The 10192-nt window shown below is 40.5% G+C and overlaps 1 protein-coding gene across 4 annotated transcripts in view; it reads left to right on the top strand.

Annotated features, from left to right (window-relative positions):
* Positions 1–1405: 1405 nt before the first annotated feature.
* The window catches only part of NUP58 (nucleoporin 58), a 35996-nt gene continuing 27209 nt past the window's right edge, over positions 1406–10192 (top strand). Inside the window, exons 1-6 of one of the 4 annotated variants that reach the window (XM_088051628.1) lie at positions 1406–1641; positions 5262–5401; positions 6706–6741; positions 8196–8348; positions 9244–9378; positions 9865–9975. In XM_088051628.1, coding sequence (XP_087907754.1) covers positions 1532–1641; positions 5262–5401; positions 6706–6741; positions 8196–8348; positions 9244–9378; positions 9865–9975 — 685 coding nt within the window. In that variant the 5' untranslated portion in view covers positions 1406–1531. Of the gene's footprint in view, positions 1642–5261; positions 5402–6702; positions 6742–8195; positions 8349–9243; positions 9379–9864; positions 9976–10192 lie in introns of all 4 variants that reach the window. The other 3 variants (XM_005516270.3, XM_088051627.1, XM_088051626.1) reach the window with 3 other exon arrangements.

Raw genomic sequence — 10192 nt, 5'->3', positions numbered from 1 at the left:
GGAGGGTGGAGCAGAGAGAGGCCCCGCGGCCAGGCTGAGTCAGAACCCTTGCAGGGGTGGGAATTCGGTGTTTTTTTCTAGTTTATAAGCCGCACAGCAGTTGAAAACCAAGGGAGATGAAGTTGAATCAGCAGCCACGGCGAAGTCACTCTCCTTGTACTGACGCATGTTCCCATCGCCAGGTTTTTTCAGATACTATCCTGAGATACCCACCTGCCAAGGTACGACCACCCCCCACTGACTAAGATGTATGACTAAAGTCAGTGTCCACCTAGACGTAAAGAAATAATATAAAAGTGAGTTAAGAATGAGGAGAAGTTAGGGAAAACTCTTTCATAACTTCTGGGATAGGTCCATGGACTGAACCACCCTTCGCCCTCATGGGGATGCCTAATTACCCATGGGTGCCATGAGGGTGACAGGAATAAGGTGAATGTGTATTTTCAAACAGACCAGGTGAATCTGCTTGTAGGTAGGGCTAGGAACTTACAGATAGGGAAGTAACAGAAGGAAATATTAACTCTAGAAAATGTTACTAATCAACACAGACTGTTTCTCAGCCAAGGCCGCGTTAAATTTTTGAACCTAGAAAAGAAGAACGAAGGCTTAATAGAATTATGAATAGTTTCTTTTTCTTTCTTTATATAATGAAAGAGGGCTGCATATTAAGGAGTAGGTGTTCTAGGAAGTCTGCACCTTCTGAGTACCTCAGCCAGTGGGGAAGAGGGTGATGTGGTGCAAAACTTAGGATAAAAAGGGGGCTGCATCCCCCAACAATTTGAGACCCCATGGGAAATGCCCCACAGCCTCTTCCTTTATTGAAATAAAGTTACAGGATTCCTCTGTCTCCTTTTTGGACATAAACCTCTGGAAAATTTTGGATTAATTTTCATAACAAGGGGGTGATAGATGTATGGGAAATGAGTCATTCCCTGGTTGCCTAGGCCACTGCTTCAGTCTGTGAGTCTTGCACATGGGGATATTCCTGGAAGATGGATCTTTTTGCTGTCTCTGGAGTTGCCCGGTAGCCTCCACGTGCTTAAGCAGGGCCACTCGGCGCCAGTTGCCCAATACCATGTCCAGGCATCTTTGAAAAATCATTAAAGATATAGACCCCCACAACCACTTATTTGGGCAACCTGGTAAGTGCTGTGTGACTCTAGCAACGTTTCCTGATGTTGAGATGGAACCTGTCATATTTCAGTCTGTGCCGTGGTGCTGCTGGAGCACAGCTTGGACACGACGATCCCCGCGCTCTGCCCCAACCCAGCTCCCGCGCGTCGCTGTCGCTTTAAGGCCGGCCGGGCGGTCCCGTGGTGCACCGCGGCGGGCGCGCGGAGGGGAGCGTGGCCGGCGTCCGTCCGCGCGCTCGGTGCCGCCGCTCGCTCCGCAGGTGGCGGCGGGCGCCATGCGCGGCTGAGGGGCCGCGACCCCGGCCCCGACCCGCGCACCCAGCACCGACCCCGCACCCACAGACCCGGCCCTCGCCGCCGGCTCCCGGCCCCGCTCTCTTGCTGTTCCCGCCGCCGCCATGTCTGCGGGCTTCTCCTTCGGCGCGGGCACCCTGGGCTCCACGGCGGCCGCCGGGGCAGGAGGAGGAGGAGCAGTCGGGAGTTTTTCCTTCGGAACCGCCACGCCGAGGTAATGAGACGCCCCCGCTCCTCTCGTTGCGGCCGTGCCGGTAGCCCCCCGCGGCCTGAGGCTGCCGCGCGGGCCCGGGCCCGGGCCCAGCCTGAAGCACGGCCCCCGTGGTGCGGAGGTGTGTGAGGGAGCGAGTGACTGCTTGGGTCTCGCCGCCTTGACCGCTCCCGAAGGGGCCCAGGGCTCCGGCAGTCCCGGTCTCAGGGCCCTTGGTGCGCGGGCGAAACGGCTGCACCGTGTCTGTCCCGGCCTCCCTTGCCTCGTCTTCTTCCCGGCCTGAGCCTTGAGCAGAGCCTTCAGCAGAGACGTAGGGAGCGATCTGTTCAACAGCTACTAATTAAGGGAGTTTCACTTCTTATTGTGCTTTGGTTTGGCTTTGGATGCCTCTCCGTACGGGTCAACCTGCCGCTCTGAACGCAGGATGTGAGTTAGATGTGTATCCAGGTTTCTCTCAAAAGTCAGCCTGCGTTTGTGTCCGCGGCGTGGAGCACGTTGATGCCAGAGCCCACGTGTTCAGTGTCCAAAAGTGATGCTCTATATATGTTTTAGAAGCTATGTTTGATTTTACCCTTTTAACAAAAGTAACCTTGTGTTTGGTGTGTAGTATCTCGGAGTAAAAGGAGAACTTCGTGCATGTGATATACAGCAGGCTGTGTACTCCAAGCGTTATGATTTAGGTTTCTGAGAATATCAGGTAAATCTTTCTTGTTGGTAGTTTTTCTTCCCCCTTTTCTATTTGCACACAACTGGACTAGCAGAGCCTGTTTATTCTGACTTGCTTGCTATTGTGCCTGTGTTGAAGATCAAGTCTGTTGTGGGACTTTTTGTCAGAGACTTTCCCTAACGTGATCAGAGCTGGTCGCTGTAGTGTAAACTAAATGCACAGGGGCGGTTACTCAAGGGAGCTTCGCTTACCGTGATACATTTGGAAATACCTGTTAGAAACATCAGGAAGTAGCATTGTGGTTGTGACAGATTGATTACTTTCTTGTTATTTCTGCTTGGCTTTGGAAGGCATGGATTGTTTAGAGGTTTTGACTTTTCTTGTGGTGGTGCTTTTTGGGTTTTTTTTTTTGTCTTTTGAGTTTTTTTTGTTTGCTTGGGTTTTTTTAACTTCTGCAGTAAAGCTTATGTACACTTGGTAAAGAGCTTTTGCTACTTTTCTTTATGCCTTCTTAATGTAGGTTTCCTGGGATTCAAACGAGCAAGTTAAAATAATAGTAGCTCAAAACTATTCTTCTAAACATACTGAAATAAGGGAAACACTTTTGTCTTGTTGATCTGCACTTTTAAAAGCTCCCTATTGAACTTAAATATTTTTGTTTGGTGGGGTTTTTGTGTTCTAGCTGCCTTTTTTATCTCTTAGAAAAAAAAGTTTAATAGATGCTAAATAATAGTAGATGGTACTCTATATTTTTATTCATTTATTTATTTTTACAAGCAGGACCAGTCTTCAGGGCTGTTGGTCAAAGAATATCATAGAGGATGGGGCCTTGTCACTGCTTCTTGAGCATCCCTGTGAGATAATTTGCTTGAGAACATGTTTAAGACTGTAAGAAAAAGCTGCTCTTCTGAGCTGGGTCTAAGATGATATTGCCAGGTATTGGGAGAAAAAGAATTTGGTTGTCTGGTCCAAGGATAAATGTGAGGTGACCAAAGATTATATTCTGGTGGCTGAAGAAGCCCCTGTGACCTGCCAACCTATCTGATTCCTGCTTTGCACCAGCAGCCTTTCAGGTACTTGCACTCTTTTATAGTTGGTGTTCCCTTATTGTATGCTATAGCCAGGTGCAGTGCTTCATTCTAGTTCTAGAATTAGAGTTCAGACCTGACTTCAGTAATTTGAGCTCCTCTTCCTTCCATCTGTGTCCTTCTGGCCCATGCTTTCTCCTGCTGGTGAGAATGTTGCCATTATTTTGTTCCTACATTTTGGATTTTTCTACCTTGAAAAAAAGGCCACTTCATTTTATTTGTGTTGGTTTAATTTGGGTTGGTTTGTGTTTTTTTGGTTTTTTTTTGTCCTTCTGTCGTGCCAAATATCACAGTTTGTACCTTGGCTTTCTTCTATGGGAATGCTGTAACACAAAAAACTTTCACAGAAGAATCATCCACTGGAAAAAAAGATGACACATATAAGCTCTTGACTAATGAGAGAAGCACCATGTTGTATGTTTAAACTTACAAGTAGTTAGAGGTCAGAGTGCTGCAGTTGGCGTGTTGAAATTTTGGGAGTAAAGACAGCTGAAAGGCTCTGGATCCTGTTGGACAGTTAGTGTGTCTTTGTCCTTCTAAACTTCTTGGCCACTGTGCTTCCCAAATTACTGCCTAAGAAATATCTCGCACGTAGTTCTGAACTTGCAACCAACTGGGCTTGCTATGATCGGTTTTATTGATAGTTTGAAAAGTTCTAATTCAAGAGCTAATTGTACCTTTGTTGTAAGGATTTACTTTTGTCTTTGACTTGTTATTTTAGGAGCTGCCCTTATACAAAAAGAGAGAGGAGATAAGAGAGCAATGAGAGATTACTGAACATTTGAAAGATAAAACTCCTTGGTGAAATCTAAATTGCATTTTGTTTCAGTGTTGCTGTTGTACTTAAGCAAAATGTGTTTGTGAAAACTGAACTTTGTTTCTTAAAAGGCTCAGAAATGGGACCATGAAGTTACTACAAATTATTCATCTGATAAATTATTCATCTGATCTTTCATCGATTAAGAAAAAAATTTTTAAAACCATAGACTCGTCTGGGTGCTAGTACCTGTAATTTCATTGGCTGGAGATAACTATGTATATTGTATTCTCCTGTGTTCTGTGCAAATTGTAAAGCTTGTTCTCTATTTGGCATAAAATCTCTGAAATGTGTAGTTACCCAAAATAATTATTAAAGCCTTAATTTTCCTAGTGGTGTCTGATCTCTGTTCTTTCTCTTCCCCTTCATCTGTAAAAGTAGATCTGGAAGTTGTTTTTCTGTAACTTTCGGTAGGCAGTCCAAAAAAAATACAGTAGGCATGTGGTTGAAACCTGTGCAAAAGGATAGCTGTTTGGTTAGAAAATTAATTCAAGCTTCAGGGTGTTTTGATAGTAAGATAGGGTGAAGCTTGTGCTGTTGATGTGAGTGGTTCTGTGTCTCTGCTTATCAATTAAGAATGAAAGAAAAGAACACTGGCTGAAGTTTCTGGTCAGAGATAACTAACTGGACTTGTAACCTGCTTTGAAAAGATCTTCATACAGATTTGTTACCGTCTTTGTGCTTCCTCTAACATTTGTTCTCTCAGTAGCACAGAGAGAACAATTAGGCAGAATGAATGAGATGATCTAACAGAGAAAAGTTTGAATTTCCAAGTGTTCTAATAAGATCTACCATCTCAGCAGCAGCTGAACAAATGCTGGAGTCAGTGTCAGGGAAGCAATGGGAGTTACAGAGCTGTGGAAGGAAAAGGGGAAATGGGCTCTCTCTTTTTGTTCAATGGCAGTGAGCTTGGACTCTGTCTTGCTCAGCTGGGTTGTTTGTGATGAATGTTTTGGGAAAGTGAAAGATGGCATTGGAAAGAAATTGATGTAAGGGGGGGTTGTTTTAATTTTGAAATAGAATTACTGCTAATAGTCTTATTTTGTAATAGTTCAACAGGAGGACTTAGTTTTGGAACTCTGGGCTCTTCCACTGCTACAGCAACCACATCGGCTCCTTCATTGGGCTTTGGGAGTGGACTGTTTGGATCAAAGTCAACCACTGGCTTTACACTAGGAAGCACCAGTACAGGTAGCAAAGAATTCTTGTACTGCAGATTTTGGATTCAGCAGTGAAGACATAAATCATATGTACTCAAAAAACTGGGTCATACTAAAATGTTTACTCTTTTACAGTCGTTCTGTAGCTCAGATTATTACTTACACAGTTTCATAAAACCACTTTGTTGAGTAGTTTGAAAGATCATTCATTGAGAGATAAGTGGTACCAGTGCAGCAGAAACACAACTGCAATTATCAGAAAGCTTCCTGGACTATGTGTAAATTGTTCTGTAGTTTGAATCCTGGTGTATTTTAGAAATCTTAACTCTTCATCCAGGATGTTCAAAATTGATTTAAGATTGAGGTATATTTAGATTTTAAAAGTATTTTAAAACTTTGTGAGATTGTTCACATTTGTAATGCAATATATAATACTTGTAATTCTACAGTAGTGAACATTTGAGTTTGTTGTTTGGGGATATTTATTGCAATATGCCTGAAGGAATTGAATATTTTCTTACATCTCTAATGCAGCCTATGAACACACAGCTTCTTATAGGAACAGTAGAATAAATAATAAATATTAAACAGTAGAATAAATAAAGAATAAAACTTTTTTGACAGGGTGTTTTTCTTTCAGCCATCAAGCAGACATAAAAATAAATATTACTTTGTTGCAATATTGCTAAATAAAATGGTCTTTTTCTTCTTGTATGCTTATATAAGTATATGGGGAAAGTGTGAAGGACCAATCTACTAAAAATCAAATCAGCAATAAACTGAAAGTTTGTATTACTGTGGTTGGCTACATTGGGGTAATTTTATTTCAGTGATTCTTTTGATAATCTGATCAGATGGTTTTTAAAATATGAAATGGCCTAACACCGTGTCCAGAATAGTCTCTTTAAATTGCCAGTGGGGCAGAAACCCTAAACCAAGACACAGGATTTTACAAGGACTTTAGACTCTATAATCCTGTTCATTATACTGTAAATCTGCTGTTTTGCATGCTGATGTTATATACTACCATGTGGCTGAAAAAATTACAGGATAGAATTACTAGCTTTCATGTTTTTACCTTGCTTTATTTGAAATTTCAGATGATATACTGCTGTTACATTTTTTTAAGTCATTTGTGATTTAGTTTCTGCTGCTGGTGTTTACCAATACTGTTTTCTGTGTTAATGTGTTAGTTTTCAATACACTGCAGAAAAAATACTGTATAATAGTTGCATTATTTCAGGATTTTGTTTCATGTTTTTTTACTGTCACAGCTCCTCTGTGGCCTTCTATTACTGTTCTTACCCTGTTTATTTGTTCTCATTCTTAAAGCAGGAACAGCAACGACTATTGCTACAGGACTGACATTAGGTAAGGACCTAATTTAGATTTTAGTGTTACACAGACAAAAAACCCCAAGAGCTAGATTTTTCTTGTAATTATAGAGCTAGTGATCATATGTGAGCTTTTTCCCCATTACTAGCTGCTGTTTGCTTTGCAGCCCAGATGTTAAGGCTGTAAATCAGAATGGAGCCCTGAAGTTCTGGGCACTGTTACTTGTTAAAGAATTATTCAATTCCTGGACAACAGTGACAGTGAAAAGTTGGACTCCGTATTTATATTCCCCTAATGAGTTTCATCCTTAAGCAGAGGAAAGGGAGATATGTTATCAAAGAATTATTCATACAGAATTTCTTGTCTAGTGAACCCTCTGTGAACATGTCTGTTTGGTAATTATCTCTTTTAGAAGGATAAAGAGGGTTGAACTGGGAACAGACTTCGAGAATATTTTTTGTTTCTCTGATCCATCTGTGGTGACTAATTTGCAGTTGTCATTAAAAATACAGGAGTATATGGGTTGTTGTTGGCTTGGTTTTGATTTTTTTTTTTTTTTTAAGCAGCAGCTGAGGTCTGAGCAGTAACGGAGTTTGAGTATCACAGATGTTAGCAGTGGAGGTGCTGCAAGACACACTGCAGTCAAAGAACTTAGGAAGCCGTCCTATGAATAAATAGGAAAAAATAGTGCCAAATAAAGAAGCAAATCAAAGGGGCAAAAGGGAGGAGCAGCAGCTAACCCAGAGGAGATTGTGTGATACATAATCATATGTGGAAGTCAATACTATGCAGATGAGCATTAATTCTTTTCACTAGCTGGATGAAATGATGTCATCCAAAACAGCAGTTACTGAGAATACAAAATATGTGTTTCCTGTTGTGGTTTGTGTATGTATGTGCATGCTTCTTTCCTTTGGAATAGGGATTCTAGAACATAGCATGTGTTCTTACCATGAAAACATCAGGAAGTAGAAATTATTTGTTTTACTTCAAAAATGTTTGAAAGCAAACTTTGAGGGAGTAACATCTCAACATATTTTTCTTGTTTACAAATTGAAAGGATATGTGCATTCATTTTGGGGTGCACATCTAATTGAGAATTTGTGGTCTGTATTTTGAGCAGTATTGTTTTTATAGCTCCATATACCAATGTTTGTGTGATCTACTAGATGCTTTTGGTGGAAGTTTTTTTTTTTTTAAATAGATAAAATAGATTAATAGATATATTACATTTATAGTAGATATAATTGCCAGTCCAGAATTAAAGCCCACTGGATCCCTAGGAATCTGGAGCAAAAATGCCTGTGCAATTAATGTAAACCACTAAAATTCATTTGAAAGTTCTGTGGGAGTATTTTACTTGGTGCAGGTGATCTTTTGTGCTGTCATACTCATGATGGTTAAATGAGATGCAGAAAAGGTGGTGAATTTAGCTTTCATTCTCAAACAGAATGTTCCAAGAGCGATAACTGATTTTGGATTTCTTCTAGGCACACCTGCCACCACATCAGCAGCTACCACAGGCTTTAGTTTAGGTTTCAACAAACCTGCAGGTTCAGCCACGCCATTTGCTTTACCTGTTACTTCTACCTCAGCGGGCAGCCTGTCATTATCATCTGCTCTTACAGCAACTCCTGCAGCAGGTAGGAAAATATTTAGGGGTTTGAGGCTATTTTTTGTTTGCTTGTTAACAATGGAACTTTATTATATAACAGTTCTACATCTGTTTTTCTATTCTTTACGTAATCTTGTGGTACATGAATGAAGGGGCTCATTGGTCTTCTTGAGTTCTAAATTTGGGTACAGATAGAATTATGGTCAGAGAACCTAGTGATATAGACAGCATATAATCCAAGTCATTAGAAGTGTAGCAAGAGCTGATTCGTCATATGAAATTATTTTTCTTATTGTCCTCACTGAAGATTGTCATACACCTGCCATCATATTTAACTCAGATGAACTGCACCATGCATGATGGTAATGGAGATTTTTACATTTCTTAAGTCTGCATTTGAGCTCGGCTCTCTGTGCCCTCTGTTCACTGTCCCTTTATGCCTGTGGTCCTTCTCTACTCAGTTCTTCCCTTTATTACTAAAAGTTGGGATGTTCAGTTCCAGAAGGCAGCTCAAACCACCGTGGAAATGTTATTGTATCGTGTGTCTTGTGTAAATACTTTAATGTTAAGCATAAAACTTTGACATTTCAGCATTTTAATATAAAAATCAGTATCACTTACTAGTTCAATTATGCTGTAAAATAAATTCTGTGCTAGGTTCTAGAATTTGTAGTGTTCTGGAGGCCTGCCAGAATTTTTGTATAGTTGCTGGTAAATATAGACTAATGAGAGTTATAAAGTTATAGAGCAAAATAACATGTAATTTAAAAGGCTATGGCTGTATGTGAAAACTCTGCAGGAAATAAAAACACTCATTATCCAATTATGATAAAGATGCTGTTCAGACCTTTCAGTTATTTCAGATTGTCTATGGATGTATCTGAAGGCAGTGTCTGCATGAAGCTGGTTTCCTTTCTCTGCAGGAACTACTGGCTTTACATTAAATTTGGGTGGTACAACTGCTCCAACTACAACTGCTTCCACGGGCCTTTCCTTAGGAGGAGCTTTAGCAGGCTTAGGAGGTTCACTCTTCCAGAATACAAGCACAGCAACAACAGGTGAAAGTTATTTTAGTTTTTTCCTCCTGTCTCAAAACAATGACATTTGATGTGCGATTGTATAATGTAAGATTTAGTATACATGAAGTGTTAATACTGTGGAAATGTAATTTTTAACAGTGTTACAGTTAAGAACAGTGTTGCTATCCACAGACAATAAAAGTGAAACTGAAATAACTGGCTCCTTTCTTAAATTAAGTTTTACTTAACACTTCTTTAAAAAACGAAACTATGAGGAAATCTTTGTCATTCCCGTAATTGGCTCAAGGAAGTTGATTGTGTATGGGTAGAGGGCAGTGATACCTGACTATCTGTGCAGAAATGGAAAGCTCCTTATTTTTGGTGAGTTTTGATCTGAATAAAATATTTTGCTGTTAGTGTTGTCATTTCACAGCTTCCTTTTTCAGCTCTGGAGGAAGAATTTGTGCTGTGTTGTAGTCTTGATAGTACTGCAAAATGCAAAAATGCTGTTTGGATTTCTTGTAGGACTGGGGCAGAATGCTTTGGGTTTGTCTCTGGGGACAACTGCAGCTCCTTCAACTACTGCCAATGAAGGTCTTGGTGGCATTGATTTTAGTAGTTCTTCAGACAAGAAGAGTAAGTTTGTTTTAAAACTTTTTTTTTTTTTTAATTGAGAGAATTATCAGAGCACTGCAGCAAAGACTTTTATTGGGTTAGGAGTGTGGAATTGATGACTAGACTTTTTCTTCCCACTTTCGAAGGTATTTCAGTTGATTTCATTCTCAGATATTGTGCTTGTACAGAAGAGCAAGATTGTATGCAAATGCAATGTAATACTAATTAAATAATTTAA

The sequence above is a fragment of the Pseudopodoces humilis genome, chromosome 2, assembly GCF_049639895.1.
Source record: "Pseudopodoces humilis isolate 2021_Gansu_Grassland_sample_001 chromosome 2, ASM4963989v1, whole genome shotgun sequence".
In the NCBI taxonomy this organism is placed as follows: Eukaryota; Metazoa; Chordata; class Aves; order Passeriformes; family Paridae; genus Pseudopodoces; species Pseudopodoces humilis.
The sequence above is the reverse complement of the archived record's forward strand: the minus strand, read 5'-3'. Positions and strand labels throughout refer to the sequence as shown.